General features: G+C 48.2%; 1 protein-coding gene across 10 annotated transcripts in view; it reads left to right on the forward strand.

Annotated features, from left to right (window-relative positions):
- Nucleotides 1-27,988, forward strand: part of TENM4 (teneurin transmembrane protein 4) — a 748,739-nt gene that overhangs the window by 503,940 nt on the left and 216,811 nt on the right. For 8 of the 10 annotated variants that reach the window (XM_067038410.1, XM_067038412.1, XM_067038413.1 and 5 more), the window contains 3 exons: nucleotides 6,338-6,593; nucleotides 17,032-17,130; nucleotides 18,500-18,735. In XM_067038410.1, coding sequence (XP_066894511.1) covers nucleotides 6,338-6,593; nucleotides 17,032-17,130; nucleotides 18,500-18,735 — 591 coding nt within the window. The remainder of the gene's footprint in view (nucleotides 1-6,337; nucleotides 6,594-17,031; nucleotides 17,131-18,499; nucleotides 18,736-27,988) is intronic. The other 2 variants (XM_067038415.1, XM_067038419.1) reach the window with 1 other exon arrangement.

The raw sequence follows: 27,988 nt of genomic DNA on the forward strand, positions 1-27,988 counted from the left end.
AGCTTATAAGTGGCAAAGCCAAACCTTGAACCCAGGGCTGTCTGACATCAAAGCCTAGTCTCCTTCTATCACCTACTGCTCAGCCCAGTATACTGAAGAAGCCTCACTATGATCCCGGTTCAGGGAGATGCAGCCCAGAGGCATTTGGTATTCAGGATTTTTGTGCATATAAAATGAAAAGCGTCTGAGGTGTTGGAGGGAACCAGCAACTGTAAATATATGTGAGAACTGGTAGGAAGCAAAAAACCTTCCTGGAAAACCAGGCTTGCAAAACTCAGATAAGCAAGTGGCCTTTACTGACAGAGGTGTGCAACATAACAGTAAAAATGACTCATATCTGGGCTTGATTCAGAGAGATACTTAGTGGCTGTATCTGCGAAAAGAGGGTATAAATTGGAATTACACCACAGCTTTGCAAATGTAAAAGTGCTTACTCCCAGGTAGCAGAAGAGAAGCCATTGCTTGTGCAGACAAGAGGTCCACCTACCTGATTTGTTCTCCCTTCCCTGCCCGCCACATTCCATAAATATTTACCGGTGATTTGGGGTGAATGGCGCAAGGGCCCTTCCCCTCAGGGCACAGTAGGGGCTCACTCTGTATTTGGCACTTGAGCAAAGGATATCCTCCAGAAAGTGGTGACGCAGGAATGTGTGCACCCTTCACAGGTGCACAGACCAAGGACCAGGAAGGTGACGTGAATTATTGGAGGCCACCCAGCCAGTGAGTAGGAACCACAAGAGAGTTCTTCTCTCTCCTAGGCCATCACTGTCTCATTCACCATTGTATTCCCAACACCCGGCTTACAGGTCCTGGCACAGAAAGGGGATTCAGTACATGCTGAATGAGTGAATTGGTTCTGAATTCCCTCTAAAGATGAGAGTATAAATTGGGGAGGATAAGGGGAGAAAAGAAGGCCTCTCCTCTCTGTCTTCCCTCCTGGCCATAGAAGCAGAAAGGAGTCTTCATTCAGACCAGAGAAAACATTTGGTCCTTGGGAAGGCCATGTCTTTTTTGGGGTTGTGAGTGCACTCCCATTGCTGAGCCCCCAAACACAGAGCCTTTCCCTGGAAAACCTGGGAGACAACAGAATCCCCTTTCCTAGTGTTCTCAGAATGGAAGGGAAATAGAGAGTCCAGCTGAAGCATCTGGGACTCTGGTTCCAGGCAAGTAAGTAAAGGGCTGTATGGACCCATGGCCTAGAGAGCCCAGGTGGCCTACTGTCATTTATGGAATACAAATATCCTCCACACCGGCCTTACCCTCCTGGACAAATTGCCCAGACCACTCACAAGAGCCACTTGCTCAATAAGCCTACACTGAGCATCTGCTTCATTCTAGGACCTGTGATCAACAGCACAGGGGTAACAGGGATTTTTATACCTACTAGAGGAGGCAAGGTGGGGACATAAGTATGCATGCTCTGGGGGAGACAGAAAAGGTGAGCGGTCTAAGTTACCTGCTGTGTTAGCATTCAATGGAGGAAAAGAGAACTTCGGGGAGGGTAGATCAAGGAAGGCTTTCTGGAAGGGGTGGCAATTGAGCTCAGCTTCAAAAAATAGAATGGATTTGGACCAGGACATTGCTTATCCCCATAGGAGAATTTCCTTTTAGACGCTTATACTTAAAATCTCATCGTTTCAGGACTCTTGGCAGCGCTTCTATCAAGCCAGAGTCGGGCATCCTACCTAGTCACAATGCAAGTGTCTGTAGGCTTGCAGGTCAGCCTGTCCTGACCCAGACCTCAGATGCTTGCTCTCTTCACTGAGGGTCTTTTTCTTGCCTTTGGCCATGAACTGAGATGGTCAAGCAGGTGTCTGTGTTTTATGCAAAGGCACCATAGTTTGGTAGACAGAATTCAGGCTGTGGATTAGTAAGGACCACTCACTAGTTTTGTAAGCCTCAGCTTCCTCATCTGTAAAATGGGAATGATCATCATACTGCCCTCTAGGAGCTGCTGTGAGCATTAGAAAGGTTCAGGCTGTGAAAGTACACTTAGTATGTGCTCAAATACATGGCAGCAACTATTAATATCAATTAGGTAAAATGCCATGGGAAGGTTGACTCCTAGTGATGGGCCAGGGGCAAGGACTAGGTCACCCTTCTCTGCTGGCCTCCTGATAACCACTGGACAGTAGTGCCCCGGACTGAAAGGCCAGGGTTAGGGAGGGACCCTCAATCAACCCAGTAGGCCGCTTCTGCTGCTGGCTTCTTTTCCAGGCTCCACATGTCTCCATTAAAGTGCTGCCTGAGGACAGGTGGACCAAACAAATGACCCTGCATATTCTTGCTTTCTCCCTGGTCCAGGGCTGTCTGTTCTCTGCCTGTTCTACTGGCTCCCAGGTTCTCTCCCTTCCCATCAAGGGGCATCTCTGTTGGCAAATCTTCTGGTCCAGGACCACAGCATGGTACATCTTCAGAGGGTACCATTCATACTCTGTGGCCTTCCTGGAGACCATCTTCATTGGAGTTGAAATGTTAGCCACTCTGTGGCCCAGCATATCTCTTGGCCTCTGAGAGAAAGGTGTGGAGGGTCCAGGGAGGGAGCTGATGAGAGATGAGGCTGGAAAGACAGGCGTGGATCAAATTCTAAAGGGCTTGCTTGATCCCATGTGGGCTTTATCCTCAAAATGGTTCATAGGAAGGAAGTGATCTGCTCACATGGGTTTCTGTTTCTTTCTCCCTTCTATTGCTACCCAGCCCCACTCCCACCTGATTTGCTTTATAACTCGTTGGCATAAAAGACCGGGTTACATAAAAAGCAGAGAGCGACGCATCTTCCACTAAAAGTAGCCGTAACACTGATAGTGCCTCACACTTGATTGTGCTTGATGGTTTCCAGAAGGCTGTCTGCTAAGCCAAGGAAGAGCACAGCCTTTGGAATAGCATACCTGTCTTGGTTTGGATCCCATGTTCACTGACTTTCAGTCCTCTCTGTGAAATACAGGGTTCTCGAGAGGAACAAGTGACATGGGATACTTTGTAAACTGTGGACTTGAGAAATATTTCCTTTCCATTGATTGCCTCATTTGATATCACTGTAGCTCTGTGGTTCCCTTAATAAACTCTTTCCCCCATTTTACAGATGATAAAACTGAGGCTCAAAGAGGTAATGTGACATGTGCATAGTTGTCTTAGTCTTAGGCCTTTTTTTCCTTTTCCTTTTTTTTTAAATTTTTATTGGAGTATAGTTGATTTACAATGTTGTGTTAGTTTCAGGTATACAGCAAAGTGAATCAGTTATACATATACATATTTCCACACAGTTTTAGATTCTTTTCCCATATAGGTCATTACAGAGTACTGAGTAGAGTTCCCTGTGCTATACAGTAGGTCCTTATTAGTTATCTATTTTATATATAGTAGTGTGTATCTGTCAACCTCAAATGTAAATTGGTACAACCATTATGGAGAACAGTATGGAGGTTCCTTAAAAAACTAAGTATAGGGCTTCCCTGGTGGCGCAGTGGTTGAGAGTCCGCCTGCCAATGCAGGGCACACGGGTTCGTGCCCTGGTCCGGGAAGATCCCACATGCCGCGGAGCGGCTGGGCCCGTGAGCCATGGCCGCTGAGCCTGCGCGTCCAGAGCCTGTGCTCTTCAACGGGAGAGGCCACAACAGTGAGAGGCCCATGTACCGCAAAAAAAAAAAAAAAAAAAAAAAAACTAAGTATAGAACTACCATATGATCCAGCAATTCCACTCCTGGGCTTATATCCATAGAAAACCGTAATTAGAAAACATACATTCACCCCAGTGTTCATTGCAGCAGTACTTACAATAGCCAAGACTTGGAAGCAGCCTAAATGTCCATCAACAGAGGAATGGATAAAGAAGATGTGGTGCAATATACAGTGGAATACTACTCAGCCATAAAACGTCTTAGACCTTTTGAAACCGAGGCAGTGTCCCTCGGTGATGATCTCTGAATCACCTTCAAGGCTAGTCTTCCCTTTTCTTGAAGAATAGTGCAAATTCAGAGCCAGTTAGCTTTATTGTCCTGTCCTGTAGACTCTTAAGTTTGACAGCTGTCCTTCATTCTGTCTCCATCTTCTTCGGTTCAGATTGGCAGTATTCCTTCTGGGGTGGCTGACTAGGTCCATGGTTCACACCCATAGACGTCTTCTTATCAAATGGTCAATCAGCCCCACCCATGGTATTCTCTTCTGTACATACTTTCTTCTTTTTTGCAATACGGGCAGGCTGAGAATTTTTCAAATCTTTAAGTTATGGTTTCTTTTTGCTTAACCGTTCTTTCTTCGATTCATTTCTCTTTTCTCTCATTTTACTCAAAGCTGCCAGGAGGAACCAAGCCACTCTTTCCACACTTGACTTCAAAATCTCCTCGGAGAAATATCTAATTTCATTGCTCACAACTTCTACCTCTCACAAAACACGAGAACATGAACACAGTTCAGCCAAGTTCTTTGCCACCGTAGAACAAGGATCGCCTTTCCTCCGTTTGTTCTAATGACATGCTCCTCATTTCTGAGATCTCATCAGAATTGCCCTTAATGTCCATATTTCTATCACTACTCTGTACATATTTATGTATTCTCTAAGAAGATAGAAGCTTTCTCTACATTTCTTCTTTTTTTTCTCCTGAGCACTCACCAGCATCACAGCATCACATTTAACAGGCAGGCCCTCAACAGAGCAGGATAGTCTCTTTTTAGCACGTACCTCAAAACTCTTGCAGACTCCACCCATTACCCAGTTCCAAAGATGCTTCCACATTTTTAGATATTTGTTCCAGCATCATCACTCTTTTAGGTACCAAATTCTGTCTTAGCTTGGGCTGCTAAAGCAAAGTACCATAGACTAGGTCACTTAAACCACAGACATTTACTTCTCACAGTTCCAGAGGCTGGGAAGTCCAAGATCAAGGTATGGGCAGATTTAGCATCTGGTAAAGGCCTCTTCCTAGTTTGCAGATGGCCACCTTCTTGCCATATCCTCACATGGCGCAGAGAGAAAGCTAACTCTCTGGTCTCTTCTTATAAGCACACTCAACCCTCACGTCCTCATCTAAACCTGATTACCTCCCCAAAACCCCATCTGCAAATACCATCACGTTGGGGGTAGGGCTTCCACTTAGGAAGTTTGGAGGGACATAAACATACAGTCCACGACAATGGCCATGTGGTTAATAAGTGGCAAAATCTAGAACAGAATCCAGTTTCCTGACCTTCTGCACCCTTTTAATATCCTTAGCTTCCAAAGGTAGGCTTTTTGTGAGCATAGCTTAGGAGGATGGTACTTAAGATTTACTTGCAGGACTTGCCTCTAGTGGCATCACTAGAAACTTTCTTCGTAAATAGCATCCACTTAGCCATATGCCCCTGGGCACTTTACTTACCTGCTCTGAGTCTAAGTTTTTCACCTATAAATTTGGTGATAATACCTATTGCTTGAAAGGAGTAAATAAAATATAAATATTTATATATAAATAAAACATACATATAAATATATTTAAGATATATATAAATAAAATATATATCTTAATTCTCTCACCTGTAAAATGGAGATACAGACAGTACCTGCTTTGTGGTAGGTTGTGAAGATGAGCTGAATTAACACAGGTAGAGGGCTCGGAATAGTGCCTGGCACATAGTAAGGGCTCAAGAGATGTTAGTGGTGGTTTTTAACCACCCCCAGACACCAGCGTGGCTCATTCCCTTTAGTCAAAAGTCACCTGAGGCCATCACTGTCTGTGTGACCTAAAGTTTCACCACTGCCTCCAAATACACAGGCCACAGCGCCCTTCCTGGCTTTACGTGTTCTCAGATTTATCACCATCTCGGTAAACTATGTATTAACTTATCTTGTGTTTTTCACTTGCTACGTACCATTGTGTGTATTTGGTGATGCTCACATTTTAGCACACGTCTGAATCACCTGGAGAGTTTGTGGAATCAGATTAATGGACCCCACCCAGGAATTCATGGTTCAGTAACTCTGGGGCAGGGCCCAAGAATTTTCGTTTCGAAAAAATTCCCAGGTGATGTTGAAGTTACTGATTCTAGCCATACCCTAAAAGTACCAAAGAAACAGCGGGAAGCTGAGGACATGGGAGGCTAGTCTTTTTTTAAAAAAAATCTTGTTTATTATCTCTCTTACGAAAATGTCAGCTCAGTGCGGACAGGAATTTTGTCTGCTCTGCTCCTTGATGTATCTCCAGCCCCTAGAAGAGCAGGTGCTCAATATGTCCCTGTCGGGTACCTGTGTGTTGGCCGCATGACCGTGTTCGGTTTGCCAGTGCCTGCGGCTGGCCGGGCTGCTGCCGTGCGGTCCCCGTGGGGCCGTCCCCGCCCCCGCTGACTGCGCGTGTTTGTGCCCTAGATCCCCCGGGCGGCCTGCAGAACCACTCTCGGCTCCGGACACCGCCGCTGCCGCTCTCGCACGCCCACACCCCTAACCAGCACCACGCGGCCTCCGTTAGCTCCCTGAACCGGGGCAACTTCACTCCGAGGAGCAACCCAAGCCCGGCCCCCACGGATCACTCGCTCTCCGGAGAGCCCGCGACCGGGGGCGCACAGGAGCCAGTCCACGCCCAGGACAACTGGCTGCTCAACAGCAACATCCCGCTGGAGACCAGGTGCGGGGCGCGGAACGGCCGGGCTGAGACCCTCGGGCTCTGGAGGGGCCCTGCTGTGTGCCCACCACCTGGCCCCGCCTGGGCGGCTGGGGTCTGGGCCACAGCGTGGGGATAGGAGAAGGGCGGTGAGATGATGTAGGGGAGAGAGAGCTGGGGCTTGGGAATGAAGCAGCCCTGAAGTTCAGGGCTAACCTGCTGCTTACTGAAGGTATGACCTTGGTCAATTTGCTGACCCTCTTTGTAAGGGGGTCACTTTAATACACCACGGGGATGCTGCTCACTGAAGAAGGCTGTTGTAACATTAGATGAGAGCTGACGTGTGTGAGCAGGGCTGGCATGTGGCAGAGAGCAGGCTCCCAGGGTTTGATTTGGGCCCACACCTCTGCCTTTCCCTACCGTGACTTGGTCACCCTCTGCCTGGCATGGACGTGCCTGGCCTGCGGTGGGTGCTTGGTGACTGCCATCTCCCCTAACCTCCTCACCTCCTCTCCTCCTCTCCTTCTGGCCTAGCCCCTCTATACCCAAAGCCCTAATAATTCCTAACATTGATACATTTGAGTTTTGGTTACAAGGGCTTTCATATGTGGGATATGATAGAATCCTCACAACTTTAGGGAATAGGTATTACTATTGTGATCCCATTTAAGAGACTTGGAAGCTGAGACTCAAAAAGCGTAGGCAGTCCGTGCACAGCTGAGATTTGAACCCAGGTGGCCCAGCTTCTAGGTGCAGTGCTGTCTCCCTACACCGCCAACTGTCTTCTCCTGGCCTGGACCTCTCTGCCTCTCCCTTCTTCCAGCCTCTTCGAATGCTTCTTTCAGCTCAGGGATTTCAGTCAGCCTCTGTTCGTAGCCTTCTTCCTTCCCTTTGCTAAGCCACTATTTTTCCCAAACAGAAGGGATTTTTTTTTTAAGGTTATAAAAACCATACAAACCCACCGGAGAAAAAGCAGAAAGATATAAAGACGAAAGTTAGATGTACCCCTAATCCTACCACTCTGAGATAAGCGCTCTTGGCTTTGGGGGACGTAGCCTTTTCCTATTTTCTCTAAACTGAGGATAAAGTGTCCCAGGCTGGACATTTGGAAGCTCTTTCTCAAAGAGAAAGTAGTTCTCACAGTAGTGGGAAACAAAGATTTTCTCAAACTCCTGTTCCTTATCTGGGAAGAGGACAAAAGTCATACCACATTTGAGGAAGTGAAGTTAACCTATACGTGGAAGGCATACCCATCTGACTCTGCCTGGCGCATGACGGTGATATTCCCACACTGAGCTAGTGGGTCCAGTGAGAGAAAATCAACATCCTTTTGTGCCATTTTACTCCTGTAGAATCATTTTTCCGAAAGCAAATTTCTCACAGATGTGGCCCAACGTGCCCTCAGTCTCTTAATTAATATGTTTCTGTTGACAGTCTTTAAAATCATGTGTGACTTTTTCCTGTGTGCCTCCTTTGCTCTCTTCACGGACAGAGTCAGATAATTGTATGTCTTCCTGCCCAGAGTAGCTTAATTAGATCTCCCTGATTTCCAAAATGCTTATTGAATGACAGCACATGGTTGGTTGAAAGAAGCCAGCAAGTAATCGATGGTTCTGATTCCCTGCATGGAGCATGGCAGCTACTCCCTCTGCTTTAGACGTTCATTTTTCTCACATAGGATCAGAGTAGGTGGTTCTCGTCCCGGAGTGGAGCGACCCTTCTGTGGCCTCCCAGTCTCCCGAGATGCTGAGCCAAGGAGCTGCGGCTGACTTTCCTTGTTGTAGGCCCCTGTGCTTTTTCTATGTGCTGTTTTCTTCTTCCCCTGCTGCTGGAAAGGGTATTCTGGGGCTTGGGGAAAAAAAAAAAAAAAAAAGTAGGTGGTTCTCCAAGCTTTTCAAGGGAAAGGAAGATAGAGGACCAGCAGCAGGGACATTCTCCTGATGGTTAGTTTGAGACGTGAAGGTGGTCCCAGCTTTAGTCTCTTGTCTCGTTAGCCAGTGCCCACATGCCTGTCTGACCCTCTCTCCTCCCACATCCGTTGCTCAAACCACACGGAACTTTGTTTTCTTTTTTCTTATACTTTATCATTCAACTAATGTTCTGTAGAGCAGTTAGGAAATGGAAATAAGCAAGAAAAGAAAGCCACCCATATCTACCACCAAATGGTAATCCTTGTTAACATGTTGGTGTATACTCATGTTTATATAACATTTTCTTGCTTTCTAAATCCATTCACATATATAACATAATTATGTAAATTTAATATTCAGTATATGTGTGTATATGTGAGTGTACATATATGTGTATTTATCAGTATTCCATCAAATCCCCAGGCGTTTCATGCCCCTGTGCCTTTGCACATACTCTTTGCACAGCTCTCTGCCAGAGTCACCTTCCTCCTCACTTCTTGGTCTAGCAAAGTCCTTGAAGACCCAGATGAAATGTTTGAGGAAGGTTTCCGCTGTGACCTCAGAGTTCTGTGCATCTAAAGATAGCCTAAAACTGGGAGGGGTGCCTAATACAGTGGATAGCACAACCAGAATTCTAGATCTTCATACCAACTGGTTGACAGCACAAAACTATCAAGGTATAGTTTAAGAGGGATCAATGTCAAGTCTGGCAGATAGAGTCAAAAGTAATTATGATCAACTTGGTGAGGTGGGAAGGATGTGGGCTTTAGATCCAGTGGATGTGGATTCCTACCTTGGCTTTAATGCTTACTAGCTGGACAGCCTCCTTAACGTCTCTGAACCTTGATGTCCCTATCTGTAAATTGGGTTAAGAATTCATGCCTCTAGGGTTGAGAATAAATGAAATATATGAGAAACACACAGCACAGTGCCAGTGCCTGACATTAAAATTCATGCTGTAAAAGCCATTTCCATTTTTGCCATATATATATCTGTTCCCCATATCAACCCTGTGAAGAAAAAAGCCATTCAAAAATATTTATTAAGCTCCTACTCACCAGAAGAATTGAGAGGAAATCACAGGTTCTATCTCTTGTCTACTTGGAAGAAGTGAGTTTGGTTCTGATGTTCTGAGGGCATCAGTGATGGTCCACTCACCGTAGCGAGTTGTTCAAAGCACAGATGTCAGGGTCAGACACACCCTATGCTCAGACCCCCCCGCCATCCCAGTGCTCACTAGCTGTGGACCTAGACCTTATAAGTCTTCGTCTCTAAAAGGGAGAAAATATTAGCAAATTCCTGTTCTGATGATCTATTGCCACATAACAAACTACTCAAAACTTAGTGGTTTAAAAAACAGCAGTTGATTGTACTTCATAGTGTGAATCAGCAGTTCAGGAAGAGCTCACTCAGCTGGGCTGGTCCTCTGCTCCACGTGGGATAGACTGGGGTCAATCAGTAGTATTTGGCTGTTGGCTGGTCTGGTCTGAAGGATCCAAGATGGCTTCACTCACGTGCCTGACACCTTGGGGGAGACAGCTGGAAAGCTGGGCTCGATAGGGCCCCTCTCCTTCTGATGTGGTCTCAGGGTCTCTCCACATGGCCTTCCCTGCAGGGAACTTTACTTTGTCCTCAGCAGCTCAAGGCTCCACTGCACTGAGACAAGAAGCTGTTGATCCTCCTAAATGGCTTGGCCTGGAACTGGCACGGTGTCACTTTTGCCATATTCTGTTGGTCAAAGCAGTCACAGGCCAGCCAGCTTCAAGGGAGGGACAGTAGACCCCACTTCTCAAAGGCAGAAGTGCCAAGAATTTTCATCCACCTTGAATCTACCATTCTACCTCATAAGAATGTTGGAGCAATTACATAAAATAATGCCTGCAAATGTCTTAGCACACAGTAAGTTCTCAACTGCTAATCATGTAGTAGTTGTTGTCCAGTAAATATTCACGCAATGCCTACTGTGTGCCTGAGACATTTAAGAGAATAGACTCTTGCAGTAGGATAGAGATAAGCACAGGAAATGTGTTTTAATTGCCTCAAGATCCCCAGCACACAACACAGGTGGCAGCCTTGCCACCTGCTGGGGGCTTGACATATATTAACACACAGGTGAAATGAATGAGTGAATGAATGATGGAACAAATGAATGGATACATATACTCACCTGAGACTTGAGTGGGGCACAGAGAAGACTTCCCAACGGACCTGGTGCTGTGTGACTGTGTCGAAAAGCAGGATTCCCCAGGGAGAGGCAGGAAGGAAAGGAGGGCCTGGAGAGGTGCAGCCTGAGCAAAGCCCTAGAAGCCCCAGAGAGCAGGGCCTGTTTGAGACCGTTGTCCTAAACAGCTTTGCCAAGCCCCACCAGAACGGGGGGGTCTCCTGATGCCAGAGAAACAGCCACAGACCCTTCCCTAATTGTCACACTGAGTTTCTGTTGAGAGTCTAAAATAAATAGCTGAGCAAATACCATAACAGCTGGTAGAATGACCAGGGGGGAATTCAATTGCATGCTGGCAGGGAAAGGAAGGCTAGCAGAAGAACGAAGGAGAGAGAGGGCTTGGTTAACCTACTCCTTTCTCTGCCCCCGCTGTGCCTCTGGCACTCCCCCAGGGTGACTGAGTCCCCCAAGCAGGAGATCGAGTCTACCTGTGCTCCCCAGAGGTGGGGTGTGATATTGCTTTAAGCCCTGCAGGCGCATCTGTGGTCCATTCTGGTGGGAGCCATGTGTTCAGGGTCCCCTAAAACCTGATCCACTTCTTTCACACTCTGCAGCATCAGATGCGTAATTGATTCCACAGGGACTGCCTGATTAATAAACCATCAGGCTCCTGTCGGATGAAGGGGAAGCTGGAACAGAAGGCTGCCAGACCTCAGCTCTAACTCATGTGATCTCAGGCCTGGTTTGGGAGCCTGGGGGCCACTTTGTGGTCATACTCAGCTTGGGGAACAGCCCTGCCCACCCTCAGGGATGGGAGACTATCCCGTGGTCTCCAGCCCAGCCCTGGTGCGCTTCCCAGAGTGGCACACGGTGTCCGCTGGCGTGCCAGGCCAGCCCCTGAGCATCGCAGGGAACTGGGAAGGACAGTGGTCCCTGTCTTTGGTGATTCCGTCACAGACATGCATAAGATACAGCCACTGCCACATAAGAAGCTGCAGGTCTAGGGAGGGAGGCAGACCCATAAATGAATGAATGGAGACAGGGCTGTCTGGATGATGCTCTGAGAGGAGGGGAGAGCGTGTGGCTCCCTCGGCTTGGAAGCCTCAAATAACAATCATAACAAACACTCAGAGAGCCCTTACTGGGTGCTCTAATGAGCTCTCCCAACCAAGGAAATTCATTGGAGACTCGGGGCCCAGGGTTTTTACTGGGGGGCTGGTCACATGGACATCACCTGCCTGGCAAGTATCCGAAATCCAGAGTCCCAGAAGGGAAGCAGGTGTTCGGCATAAACCATATTGTTTGTACAAATAAAACTCAGTGAGCCAGCCCCTCTTATCAGTTGATGGTGGGAACCCTCCTGAACCCTAAGTTCCCAGACACCAGCCAAGGGCCAACCTTACAAGCAGGCCTTTCGAAGGATAGCAGTCAGGACTGCTATCTTAACTCTTCTGCACAGAAAGGTAGTCTTATTATCCTCCTCACTTTCGAGGTGAAGAATCTGAAGGACAGAAAACTTAAGTAACTTGCCTAAGGAGCCACAGCCAGTAAATGGCAGGGCCAAGAGCCATGCCCAGGCCGGCTGACTCTGGAGCTTATGCCCCTAACCACTGTCCAGTGCTACCTTCCCGATTATTAAAGGTAGCATCTTGGGGCATGCATTAGTAGAATCTGCAGGGAGAAAGGAATTCGGAGATGAGGGACAGTTGTGCAAAGGCCAGGAAGGAGCTTGGCCTTTTGGAGAGAGAGTCAAGAGTTTGGTGAAGTGGGAGTTGCAGGGGCTTCCCAGTGGAGATGACAGTAAATGGGGGTCACTGGTGGAGGACCTTGAGTTCCATGGACAGGAAGTTGCACTTTTCCCTGTGGGCATGGGGGCTGGGGGTGGTAGAAGTAGGGGTGAGTAGCTGCCAACATCTTGCAAATCAAGAGTAACATCATGAGATTGCCAGGGAAGACCTGGTTCATTTTTGTTTCTTTGTTCATCCGTTTGTTCAAATGCCAGCTCCATAACTAACTCTAAGTGTGGGCTTGGCCAAGTGTCTTAACACCCTGCACACCTTGGCAGGGGTGGGGGTCTGCAGAGTGTGGGGTGTGATCCCTGCCTGTCCTGCTCTACCGGGTGGCTGTCCCAGGGCTTAGGGGGTGGAAACATGGTCCAGGACAGTGGGCTCATGGTGAGAAGCTGGGCTGTTGAACAGGGCAGTCCCAGAAGAACTACTGGCCACTGCAGCTCCCCGGCCACTTCCTTCCCCAAAGCCGTGCGTTTTGTGCTTGGGAGGCAAGCTCAACCGTCCCTGGGTCAGAGGGATGGAACCCTGCTTCAGGCAGCTCAGGGACTGGTCCAGGGCCCCCCCTCAGGCTTAGAGGGGAGCCAGTCCCCTCCCCTCTCTAAGAAGAGCTTTAAGAGCAGTCTAGCACTACACTGCAGTTCCTTCTCCAAGCCAGCGGCAACTCTTTCCTTACAGGCAGCTTGGGGCTGTGAGGCCGGAGACATCTGAGCTTGAGTCCCCTCTCTAGCTTTCCACTGCCGTGTGATCTTAGGCTGTCGCTTAACCTATCTGGGCCTCAGTTTCCGTATCTGTAAAATGAGTTAACAACACCCACCAACGTGAGGTCGGATGAATCCAGTGGCCATACCTGAGCTCCCAGCAGCAGTGGCTGGAGACCCTGCAGGACTGTGACCCAAGGAGGGCTTAGCAGCTGAGGGTCCCCGTCAGGAAATCCTCATCACTTCCGTGTTTCAGAAGAACCAGAAACCCAGAGTGTTGGGGGCAGAGATAGACAGGAAATTTAGTAGGGAGCCTTGAACTGGGAGTCTGGACACCCGGGTTTTCATTCCAGCTCTGCCACTGACTCGCTGTGTGGATGGGAGCAGGACACATGTCTCTCTGGGTCTTGGTTTTCTCAGCAGTCAAATGAGACCTAATAATTTGACCCAGAACTCAAAGTTTTGAAAGTACAGAATGAGGCTTACTATTTCAAGGCAATAATAGCATCTGAATGGGCAGCATTTCAGCAAGTGCTCATGTCCCCCCAAACTCCCAAGTGATCTAAATGATTAGCATCCAAGTTAGCATGGGTATGGATGCTGTTTCAGGAAATCGTATGCTCTCTATCACTCTAGAAACCCTTTGTTCTCTTGCATTGCCTCTTGCCTTGTTTGAATAGATCTGTACTTTTAGGAGATACTTGTCTGCTCTCTCGTTTTAAATAACTGTTTCCTTTTGAATTACAAAATTAAAAATTAAAATCACTCTTGATCCAGACAGTGGAAAATCCCCACCGTTAATATTTTGATCTTTATCCTTTGTCTTTTCTTCCCTGAATGTATTTATTTATTTGTTTCTGATGCATCTTAAGTATAGGTTTGACTCTCTGAGAGCATAGTCCTTACCTAGTGATGCAGGCCAGACTCCTACATATTCTGGCGAGCGTGCCACGAAGCCACCCTCAGGCCCTAGGGTGGCAGCAAGAACTCATCCCTGGGGCCCCTGGACAGGGGCAGTTAGGGCCTGCTCAGGCCGGGCTGTATAGACTATAAGAAGGCTGAAAATTTCCTCGTGAAATGCAGGGAATAGATGAAATAATAATAAAACATCACCTGTGCTACCCTCGATTAAACACCAACTGCATGCTAGCGATATGCCAGGCACGCTTATCTTTGTATATACCTCATCATCTGTAGTATTCGGCAAATGTTATTTGAGTGCCTGCTTCCATGTGTCAGGTACTCTTCTAGACTCTGGGCACACGGGCAGAGAATACGACCTAAGATTTCTACCCTCGTGAAAGACTCTGGGCACACGGGCAGAGAATACGACCTAAGATTTCTACCCTCGTGAAAGACTCTGGGCACACGGGCAGAGAATACGACCTAAGATTTCTACCCTCGTGAAACTAAATGGCATTAGGAAAAAGCACAAGCGTATTATATACATATATATATAGACACACACGTACGCTTGCACACATACATATACGTATATACGTATGTGTGTGTGTGCATGTCTAGTGCTGTGTGGAAATCTAAAGCAGTGCAGGGGGCCAGTGGGTGACTAGAAAGAGTAGGGTGGGAGCTTTTATAGTTAGGGTGAGAAGGAAGGGACTGATCTGTGCAGATATTTGGGGGCACGTGATTCAGGCAAATAGCAGCAAAGGCTTAGCCTGTTGGAGAAACAGCGAGGAGGCCAGTGTAGCACAGAAAATGAGGTTGGAGAGGTAGCAGTGGGTCAGATCTTATAAGATCTTGTGGGCTCCAGTAAGGACTATGGTTTTATTCCTGTGATGCCATTGGAGGGATGAGAGCAGGGCAGTGGCATAAGCCAGATGATACTTCAGGAGAAGTATCATCTGTATCTCTAAGGAGAGTGAGTCTCCCGGTTTATGAACGATCAGAGAGACAGACTCACCTGCTTGAGGCCCCAGGGCATGATGGAACCAGACCATGCCGACCCCGGGGCCTGTGTACCTCCCACTGTGTCACAAGACCTCCCATCAAGAGGCCATCTGTCTGGGGGCAGAAATGAGGCCACTCTGAGGGACTCCCCTGCAGGAACTCCCAGGCTCTGTGGGATGCCCCAGGGGTAGTGAACGCTATCAGGACCACCTGCCACCCAGGCTGCTGGACCCAGACTGCTTCAGGATCCTCTCAAAGGGAAGGTCCCCACCACCACGGTGTACTCAGAGGCCCGGCTGCAAAACCGTGTTGCCTGTACCCAGGAGTGCCCACGAAATGGTGCTCTGAGATAGTACTTACAACCCCTCGTTTTGGTCTGTGAGGCCCACCAGGGGCAAAGCCACAGGCTAGGCAACCACCCAGGGTTACAGGCAGAGAGGGCCTGAGCTCTGGCGTCAAACTCAGGCTGCCGTCAAGCTCTGCCGTTTGTTTACTGTACAGTAGGACCTTAGGAGTGCTACTCTTCCGAGCCTTGCCGTGCCAGCCCGCAAAACAGAGATGATGGCAGGGACTTTGTAGGTTGTTGTGAAGAGGAAGAAGTACACTGGATAATAGTTGCAGAGTTCTAGACAGTGAAAAGCATATGGTGGATGTAGGGTAGGTAGTCGCTATTATAGTTAGCATTAGTACTTCTGTAATCTTTGTTTAGTGCTTGAAAAGCTTCCAGCATTCCTCAGTTGGTCCTATAGCAACCTGTGAGTGTAGTATTATTAGCCCCATTTTACAGATGAAAAAAGTAGTATAAGATTAGAAGAGGTTAAAGTGTTTACACAAAGTCACACAGCACGAAAGCAGCAGAAAAGGGACTTGAATTTAGGTTTTCTGGTTCTCACGACCTGGTCAAAGTCGGAAGGATGGTCCCTGGCAGGACTGGGCATGAAAGGTAGCTTTCTGCAGTCAGTCCTTCCCTTGGGCACACACGGCAGGCTGCATCTACCACCGGCTTCTTCAAAATGATTCAAGGGAGGCGGCAGCAATCCTGAAATATCAGAAAACAGGATCCCATGCACTCATGTGTGAGTGACGCTACTTAGCAGGCACGGTTGAGACTAAAATAGCTAGTGTGTCTACCTGCATTCTGGGTCCCGAAATGCTGCACTGCCCTCCGTGCATGTGGGGGGACAAAAGAGCCTCCCCCTCTGACTCTGTGGGGTGCCGTCCTCGCCAATCAGTCATCACCCAGGTCTCTGCACTGCCAAAGGACCCTGACACTCCAGTATCATCACAGCTTGGGGACTTGTGAGAAATGCAGATCCCCAGGCCCCAACACCTACTGACCCCGAATTTCTGGGGCTGGGTCTCAGCAAAGCACAGTTTTCCAGAGGATTCTGGTGCTTACACAAGTTTGAAAACCACAGCTTTAGAAGCAAATGGCCCAAAATGCTTGTCTGTCTTGTTACTTTGGACTAGCAAAGTACGCATCACTGGCTGTTATTAAAGCAGATGTAGGCAGGGTGAAGTAGAGGAGAAAGCACAGCCTTTGGAACCACATAAACCTGGGCTCAAATTCCTGCTTTGAACCTTACTAGCTGGTAGCCTTGGCTAGTCCTGGGACCTCTCCACATCTCCATTTCCTCGTCTGTAAAATGGGGATGACACTGCCTTCCTTGCACTGCCTCTTTTGAAGACTTGAGATAAATGGATGTAACATGCCTAGCTCAGCACCTGAGCCATAGTCAGTCTTCACCAGTCAGATCTGTGATTTGATGCACACAACTGACAGACATACGGCGTTGTATGGAGAGTGCTCCCTCCAGATGCCCCGGGCCAGGCAGACCCCGGGCGCTTGTGGCTTGCACAGACCCATTTCCTGGAAACTGCATCCTGCTGGTCTCACGCACAGCTGCACCCGTCAGCCACTTTGTGTGTTTCTCTACTCTCCCCCTTCATTGATGCATGACTCATTGCTTCATTCATGTCTCCATGTGTGCATAGAAACCTAGGCAAGCAGCCATTCCTAGGGACATTGCAGGACAACCTCATTGAGATGGACATTCTCAGCGCCTCCCGCCATGATGGGTCTTACAGTGACGGGTAGGTGACATCCCCATGCTGCGCTCCTCTCTGTGTGTGCTCTCCGTGTGGCTCCTGCACGTGCATGCAGACTCTGAGACCTTTCCCTGGGATCTCCTGGGGGATTTGACGAGGCCATGTTGCATGCCCATCCCCAAGTCCATGTTCAACTTGCAAGAGTTTATCCTTGGAATACACTGTCCCCCAGCATATTAACAGCAGTCTTGTTAATATGACACTCCTGGCATCTCATTGGCTGCCTCCGCCATTCTGAAAGCCATCTCATGTAGCAACTTTTATGCAGCACAAGCCCTGTATTGTGTGTATGCTGGCCGTGAGTATGTATTCTGTGGCCTGAGTCATCTTGCATCCCAGCAGGGTACAAGATTCCTCTGAGTATTACCTTTGACGCTAAGACTTCAGGGGCATGCAGTGCATCCAGTGCACCCCATTTCCCAGGCTGTGTCCCAGTCCTCTCATGACCATGGTGAAAGCCAAGCTGTGGAGGATTTCCTGGCACTTAGTTTGGCCACAACCATGTGCTCTGACCTTGCCGTGAGGCCCTCAAGACTGTAGCCAGGCTGCAGCTGCCCATCTTTACCCTCCCATGGCTTTCACCAGGGGCTTGGAAGGCAGCAGACTGGCTTTTGAGGAGTGCTTAGAAGGCATTTGCTGCCATTGGCTGTGTAACAGCCACTAGGGGACTCTTGACCATGGCAGAGCTTAGTGGTGGTTTCTTGGTTCCCACTCCTACCAAAAACCCCTTTAAAACGATTGGTATTTTATTCCTCCGCCACAGTACAAAGGCAGAGGACATATTGGAGGGAGACGGAAATTTTTCGGTGTCGTAATCTCCAGGGGGCAGAGCAGGATTTTAGACACTTTCCAAGTTACTGCAATAATTTTAGAAAACATCTAGTTTATTCCCCAAGAAACAGCATCCCAGCCCCATCCCTTCCCAGGAAAAGGATCTCAACACTCAGCCTTCTGTCCAGTTGGTAACACCTTCCGCATTGGCTTGGTTGGGTTCCCCGTGGGCAGGGCTGTTCCATCCGTGTTTCGTGGAAACGTGTCTTCATGTGCCCTGTTTGTGGTCTGGTACATGACTCTGTGTTTTTCTGTCCCTCCGTCCGTCTCTCTCTCTCTCTCTCTCCCTCTCTCTCTCTCCCTCCCTCCCTCTCTCTCTCCCTCTCTCCCTCCCTCCCTCCCTCTCTCTCTCCCTCTCTCTCTCCCTCTCTCCCGCTCTCCCGCTCTCCCTCTCTCCCTCTCTCTCCCTCTCTCCCCAGGCTCCTCTGCATGCTTCTTCTACTGCTGCCTGCATCCTCAGGTCAGTGTGGGCTCCTGGTGAGTCGTCAGCCCCTGACGCCCTCTGGCTTCTCTCCATCCACAGGCACTTCCTCTTCAAGCCGGGAGGCACCTCCCCGCTCTTCTGCACCACGTCGCCGGGGTACCCTCTGACGTCCAGCACCGTGTACTCACCTCCTCCCCGACCCCTGCCCCGTAGCACCTTCTCCCGACCGGCCTTCAACCTCAAGAAGCCCTCCAAGTACTGTAACTGGAAGTGCGCGGCCCTGAGCGCCATTGCCATCTCAGCCACGCTGGTCATCCTGCTGGCATACTTTGTGGGTAAGCAGCTCCCTCACCCCAGCTTCCCTTGGGTCCCCTTTGGCCCAGAGGGCAGTGACCGAGACACCTGTGGGCATGAAGGCAGCCTGCCAGCACGGCAGTCAGAGCTTGCACGGTGAGCCGCACAGCCCTGGATCACTGGCCTGGCCTGCGCCCGCCCCCCTCCCCCCACCCAGACTATCCAGGTCAGCTCTCAGGGCCCTCTCCTGCTCCTGCACGTATACCAGCGGGGAAGCTCTGCGTCGGCTCTCTGGTGTGGTGGAGGCCTGGCATCAGGCAAAAGCACTCACCAAGACTGGCTTTTGATGTGGTGGTCATCTGTGACGTGAGTGTCATAGGTGGGAGTCACTAGAAATGAAATGACAAGTTGGGCAGCTGAACCTCTGCCTCAGGAGGTTGGCCTCTCCTGTTGGTGCCACAGCGAGGGGCAGGAAGGAGGCAGGGTGCCCTGGGGTTGGAGGGAAACTGCCAAAGGTCAGAGTGTGTGACCTCAAGCCAGACGGCATGTCCGAAGGTGGTGGTCGGGCAGGGCCATCTGGGGGGAGCCAAGGTCGAGTGTCAGAAAGGGTCCCAGGGAGCGGTTAGAGCTGCCTGAGGAGGCGCAGAGACCCAAGCAGCACTGACTGGCCTTCCTACCTGACCCCAGGGCACGTCCGTGATGTAAGAAACTCCTCCGGACCCACTGCCCCGCTTGTGAAGCCTCCCACTGTGCGCTCTTTTGACTCATTTGCAGCACAGTCTGGTTTCCTGCTTCAGACCCCTGTGTTTGGTCTTTGGTCTGCTCCCAGGAAAGCTAATAATCTGAAGAGATCTCGGGATGTTGTGCAGAGTCTGCTGCCTCTATGAAAATCAGCCTCTTAGTAAAGGCATCCAGCAGGGTTGGCTTAACCCTCTGTCCTTTCCAGCCTTCAAATTCTATGACTCTAAGATTTAAGGTAGGTCAGACCAGCTTGAGAAGGCCTCGAACCCATGCTAAGGCATTCTGAGATAATTCTATCAGCAGAGGGAGCCTTTTAGTATAAGCCCAATAAATAGAAATGGAACTAGCTGGCAGAAGCCAAAGGAAGACCGAATGCCGCCCATTGTGAAAAAGAGCTTAGCGACAAGCAAAGTCATTGTGGATGGAAAAGAACTGTCTTGAGAGGTCTGGCTCCCACTTGTTTGGGATGCGGAGAAGGGGTTCAAGCATGGTTGGGGGTTTGGGTGATGAAAGCTGTAAGGTTACTTCCCTTTCAAGATCTTTGAATTAAATAAAAACAAGTAATCAGGAAAACGATAGCCCTGCAAACAAGGAGGTCTCCTTAAACATCTCGAGGTATAATAAGCCTTGTCTGGTATCTGGGGTCTCTTTTCCCCCTGTGAAGATTGGCTTAGAGAATTTCACGGCATCAGGGTCAGGTTGGCATATGTGTTTATCTATTCTTCTGTCTGATTGATTAGCTGTTGCCACCTAGAAAGCTGTGTTGAGAGGGATCCCAAGGCTATATTCAGACTCGATGGAAAAGAGTCTCTGTGATTGATTACTGATGTCTGTTGTGGTCACAGGAGTGGAGGATATGTATGACATACCAGGTATTGGCCATCCCTGCCCTGGGTCATTGGGTAAAAGGAACAGCCAAACTGGGAAAGGTCAGCACCCACCCAGGCTCTGCAGGAGGTTCATGACTGATGTAGATTGGGTTACTGGTGAGGGTTGTGGGTTTCCAAGCACTGTCACCTGGCATGGAAGTTTCTTTGTGACACTCCCAATACTGTATCCCCACCAACCACTAGCACAGCCCTTGCTTTTGACTGACATTATTATATTTCATAGATGAGTAGACTTTTGAACAGGCTTTGGCACTGTTCATCAAGAGTCAATTAGTTCACTACACATAGACATCAACTTGTTTTGTGTTGAAGTCAAGGTTTATACTATGTACTATGTAACCTAGTTCAGAAAGAAAGCATCAATCTTTATATGATGAAATGAGCTCTCTTCTGCTTTCCATCCCATGGGCTTCTTCGTCTCCCATTTAGTAAGAATACACCGTCCATCATCAGCTATCTAAAGATAGGGGCTACTGTGGACAGTAGTGAATTCCCTACCTAGGAAGGGTGCAAATAGTGCTATGACCACATAAGCAAGAAAAACATTCATTCATTGACTGGGCATGTTCTCTGGAGGACCTTTACTTTTTCTTCCAACATTGATAGTCTCAGAATCTACAATTTTGTGAAGTTTCCTTTTCATTCAGCAAGCAAAACAGGGTACCTTGAGTCAGGCACTGTGCTGAGTGCTAGGGCCAACAGTATGTTCCCTACTCTTGAGGTGTTCGTAGCTTAGAAGCAGCGATTGATATGATATGATAACATAGCGGTGTTAGCAGTGGCTGAGGCAGCTCAGGGGCTATGGGAATACCCAGCCCCAGCCAGGAGGACTAGAGGAGGCTTCCTGTGAAAGGTGATGTTTTAGCTGACTCTTCAAGTCACAACCAGAAGTAGACGTGAAAGGGAATTTCAAAGTCTTGAAAGAGGATGATGTGATGGCAAAAGGGGTTTCTGTGTTTGAAGCATCTGAGGGCTGTCAGGAGCTAATGCAGGAGAGTTTGGTCAGATTATGAAGATCACCGTGGAGGCCAAGTTAAGGACCTTATTGGATGGGCAACAGGGAGCCATTGAAGGGCCTTAAGCAGTGGCAAGACATAGTCAGATGTTTATCTCAGAAAGGTAAGGATGGAGGAAGAAAGAACAGGCCCTATTGCATAAACAAGTCAGGAGAAGCTGAGGGCTTCAACTAAGAGGGTGACAGTGTAGGTGGGGGGTAGGGTAGATGTGAGGTCGATTTGGGAGAATTCGTCTCTCAAGTTAGGAGAGGTCAGTCCACTGAGAATGCGTCCTTGCCAAGAATACATGCGTCCTTCTGACAAAGCCCGATGTATATGGAAAACTTAAAACAAAGAGTTTAGATTCTGTATCCAAGGACCAGGTCAGAGAGGCTAGCCTGGGGTCTTCCCTTTGTTACCTGGAAACTCAGCAAGGTGCTGGGGCAGAGCTCACACCAGCCTGAGAGCCTGGTTTCCACTCCCAGCTCAGCCACTGAGCAGCTTTTGGGCAACTCACTTCTCTCTCTTGAGTTCTGATTTCTCATCTAGAAAGCCGGCATGACCCATCACCTCAGAAGGATGCTTATGAGTCTGGAGTAAGAGTAAGCTAACGCAGTGAATGCACTGCAGGTGCGAGGTGAGTTCCTACCCATCCTCATGGGCTGGGTTGGCAGCCTTGTACTTGCTCTCCTCCAGTTGCCTGGGCCAGGGATGAGCTCTTGGGGCTTGGCCATCACCACAGGCTGTGAGGACTAATTTTGTAAGGCACTATCAGTTATTAAAAATCAAATTAATTGTCTCTGTTGGGCACAAACTATCCTTAACAAAGACTTTGCTAGCAGACCAACTCATCAACAGGCAAAAAGCACAGATGTTTAATTAAGATTTTTGATGAAAAGTATGCTTAATTTCAAGGATAATCAATTATTAATTACTGTAATGAGCAAGTCTGACTGGGTTTACTAATTAACTCATTTAAAAATTATGAATAACCTTTTCATTTGTAATTATTTTCTGCATCCTATCAAGTTCCAGGTAAGAATTGCATCACCTCACCAGCAGAGGGGGAGTGGAAAACAGAGGGCGGGAAAGACTTGTTCTTTCTCTGGTGTCTGCTCAGGGCTGCCAGGTCTGGACAGAACTCTGACAGATCCACTTGACATTCAGTTTCTTAGTTGCAAAGTTTATTGGGAAACCAGTGGCCTTTCATTTGTAGAGACGTGTGCAGTTATTTGCATAGGAAGATAGAGAAATTAGAGTCAGCGCTTACCACCCACAAAGGCTGCAGGACCCAGGGCCTTGTCTCTGGGCCTTCTCCTGGTCCCCTGGGGTGTTACGGGTTGCTCTGGCCTGGGCTGGGAATCTAGGGAGGACCCTCACTGAGCCTGGAAGATCTCTTCCGAGAGACGATGTGTATTTTTGCCTCTGAAGGACACCCATTCAGAGAGGCCGCCGTTGGGGTGAGTGCCTTGCTTTAGTCATCCACTCTCCCTATGAAGGTTTTCGGGTCCTTTTAGTCTCCATTTGAATACCCTGCCTCTGCTTTTCCGAAGAAAAGAAAACGGTTTGCAGAACAAAATGGGGAGAGAATGATGTGAGGGGAAAGTTAGGTGTAAGTCAAACCATGAAACTTGTGCGGCCGTGGCCATAATGCTTTATTTGATAGCATTTAATTGTTTTAAAAACATTTTCACCCAAAAAAGCAGTGTGGTTTAGAGTAGTAGAAATAACAGGGCTCCCTTTTTATCATTAATAATCAGAGCAGTTTGCTTTCATTGTGCCCTGTCAACATGGCCCTGACTGTCTAAGCACTTTGCTTGTGTTTTCTCATTGAAATCTCCCAGCAACTCTATGGGTTATTATCCTCAGTTTACAGATGAGGACATGGAGACCCAATGAGCTTAAGTAACTCACCCACTGTCATACAGTAAATGGCAGGACTGTGCACTCAGCCTCTTGAGCTGATGCTTTTAATTTTTTTTTTTTCTCTTTTGGGCTCACAGTCTTAAGCCTTATACTGTAACTTTCCCTCCTTGTATCTGGTATTCTAAATTTTTACTATGTACATAGCATCGATCCAAGCCATTACTATACACGTATCATCTCTCTAGATGCTCGTAACAGTTTCTGTATTTCCTGGAAGAGGAAACTAAAGTTCAGAGACGTTAACAACTTGCCAGGGTCACACAACGAGTGAATGACATAGGATTTCAAAGGCCATACTCTCAGCCACTACACTGTAGGGCAGATAATGGAGGATCAAAAGACCGCATTCAAGCCCTGGCTCCGTCCCTTGCTGGCTGTGTAAACTTGAGCAAGTAGCTTAACTTCTCTGAACTTCAGTTTCCACTTTCCTTATGGCTCTTATAATGGATGTGGCTGGAAGGATTAGGCCCATTTTACAGGCGAGGAAACTGAGGGTAGCATCATGGTTGAGAGAGTGGATTCTGAAATAAGGCTGCCTGCTTTCAAATCTCAGCTCTGCTGCTTACATGCTTTGTGACCTTAGGCAAGTTTATTTAACCGCTCTCAGCCTCAGTTTACCCATCTGTAAAATGAGGATAGTAATAGTGGCCGTTTCACAGGGTTTTGTGACGTTCCAGTAAGATAATTTCCATAAAGCACCTATCCCATTGCCTGGCACAGAGTTGACTGTCAATAAAAGTTTGATACTATTGTGGTTATTAACAGTATTATTAGTACTTTTAGCATCCCATGGAAAAGAGTAAGTCTTGAGTGAGAACTTGGGCCAGTGTGGTTTCATGGCAGTGCCTGCGGGCTTCCCAGCCTGCATTAGTCACAAGGGCAGCTGACAGAACAATCAGGGGGCCCTGTCAGAAAGCATTTGTAGGGATGTCTCACTGTTCCAGGGAGGCGGCTGCGAGGAGAATCGTTACCCAAAAAACAACTCACATCATTTCTTTAACTAGGACAAAAGTTGATTTTTGCTTCACTGCCAGTTGCTTCTGTCCAGAGAAAACTGACAGCTTCCCTCATGTTCTGAATCCCTATGTAAAAAGCAGATACTGAGTCCTCAGAAGAGTGCGGAGTTGTATCTTGAGGACTCTTCAAGCGCCTGTCTAGCCAGATAGGCCTTTGGAATAGGAGACCAAAAAGGCTTGTTAACAGTACAAAAACCAGGAAGAGCTTTACATTTAAACAGAGACACAAGAGTGCCTGGGAGCTATTTCTTTCCTTGTCAGGTCCAGGTCCCCCCTGGAGGGCGGGGCCTCATCCTCTATGATTTATTTAAGGCAGCACGGTGTTCTGATCAGAAGACAGGATTCAGTGGAAATCTCAGCTCTGCTGCTCTCCACCTGTGTGACCCTTTTGAGCTTTGGTTTCCCTATCTGCAAAGCGGGAAGAAGAAGAATACTTCCTTCTTGAGGCTGTTGTACAGGTTAAAAGAGAGGATGTTGAAAAAACACAAGGCACGTGACAAAGGAGGAATCCCTTGCTGGTGGCCTTGGGAGAGTGTTGTTATGGACCTCAGTATCTCAGCCCAGGATGGGATGGGAGTAAGTGATCCTTTTAGGTCCTTCCCCGTCTGTAGAGCAATGCCCGTAGGAAATTGAACCACGGGGACATACATGGAGGGTGGAGTCCCAAGTGTGGGCTGCAGCAGCCTCTTGGTAACTACAGGGGAACTTTCCAACATGCTCCATAGCCATAAGGGACTCTTTTTTTAAGCTAGGGAACATTTTTCACCTCCACCAGCAGCTGATTGTGGATTGGAAAAAAAAAATCTGAACCCTTGCTCGAAGTGGTATGAGTTTCATTTATAAGTGAGAATGTTGTGAAGCTTAATTGCCTCTTTTCAAAAGGCAGCTTTCAGAGAGCATTGCTGGTTGGAATATTATTGCAGTTCGTCGTCTGGAGGAGCCTGGGTCATCCAGCTCTTGAAGTCATCTGGGCAGTGTTGACAGAGGTGGACTTGGGCACTCACTGTGACTCGCACAGACTTGTGCAGGCTCCCTCAAGATCCCTGACGTTGAGCATGCACACATGCACACGTGACTTCAGCACAGCAGCAATCCCGGCAGAAGGGATCTCAGGCTTCCCTGCTCTTTGGGAGTGTGGTCTCCTATCTCCTAATGTCTTATTCTCTGCTGCATACTCCACCCCTCATACTCAGCCTGCCCCAAGGTAACTGTGCTCAGTAAGATGTGGTTGAATAAAAGACCTCGCAAGATGGTAAAATCTGCCCGGGTTTTCTAGGCAGAATAGGGTGGGCACAAGCATGGTGGCAGAAATGCGCATTTTATGTCCTGGGGTTCAGGTACAGGGGAAATGGACATGAAATGAGTAGAGGAAGGATTAGAAATAGAGGCCAGGGTGATTGTACCCGCTGCTGCCCCGCAGTTATCCCCATCTGGTTCGAACAGCTCATGCAATATCAGGATCTCAGATGCCATTTGCTTCCTAAGCACAGGCCCATTGCACTCTGGGCCTGGGTGTTATTAGTGAGCAATAAGGCTCATTTTCTCCCCTTTTTCTTCGACTTCACACCAGGCCTTTTGGCCAGAAGCCATAGATTTAGCTTTATAGCCCAAAGAATGGGAAGCGGAGATGATTGAACTTGATCTTTTAGGAGGAGAAAAAAGTGATAAAGATACAGGATCCTGGATTAAAGGCTTTCTCTCCAAGATTGATTCCTTCATGCTGCTCTGTGGGAATTGCTAATAGCAAGGTATATATAGATTGTTCTCCTTATGACAGACCCCAGACAAATATCCTTCAGCCCCCCAAAGGGAGGACTTGAGGAGGCTAGCGTGGCCCCCTGCAGTGGTCTGAAACGCCACCACGCGGAGGAGGGGGCAGACTTGCTCTGTGAGATTGCCCAGGGCAGAACAAGGCCCTCTGGCGGAAAAGGATGGGAAGGCCGATTCCGGCTCTGGGAGAAAACTTCCCTCACAAGTCAGCTGCCTGTCTGGAGTGGGCTGCTTGAGAGGGGCGTCTGCAATGAGAGGGGCGACTCTTAAGTGCCCCAGCTCCACAGACCAGGGGATCTTGTCCTCTCGTCGCCCTTCTGCCGTTCCTATCTATGCCACCCGCACGAGGACTTAATCTTCTTCGGATGAGTTTCTGAACCTGTGAAACAGGAGTAAACAAAAGACTAGCTGAAATGATTAAGTCGTTCAACATGCTTCAGCTCAGCATGAGAGAAAATTTTCCATCTTGCAGACCTCATGCTCTCCCCACCCTCCGATCTTCTCCCATTGGTAACCGAACCCAACCAAGAGCCAGAGCCCAAGCGGACCCATTGGTCCAGACCATGTGGATCACAGCCTCCCCGGGCACAGAGCAGGGTAGAGAAGGATAGGGTGGATCTGGAGGGCAAATGGATAACATCAGTATCCCCGCTCTTCTTAGTTCTTGTCCTACCAGTGTTCAGGACCCAAGACAAGGATTGAGACCCATACCACACTCCGGCGTGTTTCCCTTACCTGTACACCTACTCAGCCAGCAGCCCCCGACTGCTTGTATTTAAAAGCAGATTTATTGAGATATAATTTGCATGCAGAAGATTAACACTTTTTAGTTGTACCATTCTATGAATTCTGACAGAGTTGTGTGACCATCCCTGCCATCAAATCACAGAACACTTCTATCACCCCAGAAGTTCCGTGTTTTTTAATCAGTCCTGTCTCCTCAGCCTCAGCCTCGAGCCACCACTCATCCATTCCACATCTCGGTAGTTTTTGGTGCCGTTTTTGAGATGTGTAGTAAAGAAGTGATTTATTTACTGGATTCAGAATCAGGTGTTACCTACAACAACCTTCAAACTTTAAGACATCAAAGTGTTTTTGAGAAAACTTAAAGATATGATTTAGAACTTAAGATATGAGGGCAAACAACTGAAACATTCTAGGGTTCTCTGTGTGTTATACTTGACCTCCTTGGAGGATTACAGCCGAAAACCTCCGTGTAGTCAGCATGTGTATGTTCTTCTGCCTTTTTCAGGGACCATCTTTTTGTACACCTTTTAAAGTATTGACACAAAATTCTCATTCTTGTCAAGTTTAATATCTCTATCGTATTGGTGCCATTATTATATCATTGTATTCCTTTGTTTCCAACTGTTTGCTATTATAAATAACACTTCTGTAACCAAAATGAAAGAAAACCTCTTCTGTTTTCTTCTTTCACTTACTTTGGGGAGGGTGTGTCCCCCTGAGCAGGATTTTTTTGGGGGGCGTGGTCACAGGATATGGACAGTTTAAAGCTCTTGTGACTCACTGCTTGCTAGGGGCTCCTCAGAAGGAAAGGACTGAATCCCTGGGTTCCCAGCTAGGTGTCCAGTTTCCCCACAGTGCTGCAGCTTTGTGTCTGATCTTGGTGGGTCAGCTGGTTTAATGAGTGGGGGCAGGGGGAGGTTACAAGTGGCCCCTAGACCCAGAGAGGTAAAGGGATTTCATTCCTGGAGGGAACCACATGCCTTCTCCCAGTCAATTCCCTTTCGAGAGCCTAGCTCACACGTCCCTTCCTCAGCGAAGCTCCTCTGACCCCCTCGCCGTAAGCCAGGAACCCAGTCATATGCTCTCATAGTTCTCAGGCGTCTCATGGTCATTGCAGCTGTGGAATATGTCTTAGATTCGCTCAGCTCTGTCTCCACTGTCAGAATGTAAGCTCCATGGGGGTGGAAGCAATTTCTGTCTTGCCCAGTG

This window comes from Kogia breviceps, chromosome 7 (assembly GCF_026419965.1).
Source record: "Kogia breviceps isolate mKogBre1 chromosome 7, mKogBre1 haplotype 1, whole genome shotgun sequence".
Taxonomy (NCBI): domain Eukaryota; kingdom Metazoa; phylum Chordata; class Mammalia; order Artiodactyla; family Physeteridae; genus Kogia; species Kogia breviceps.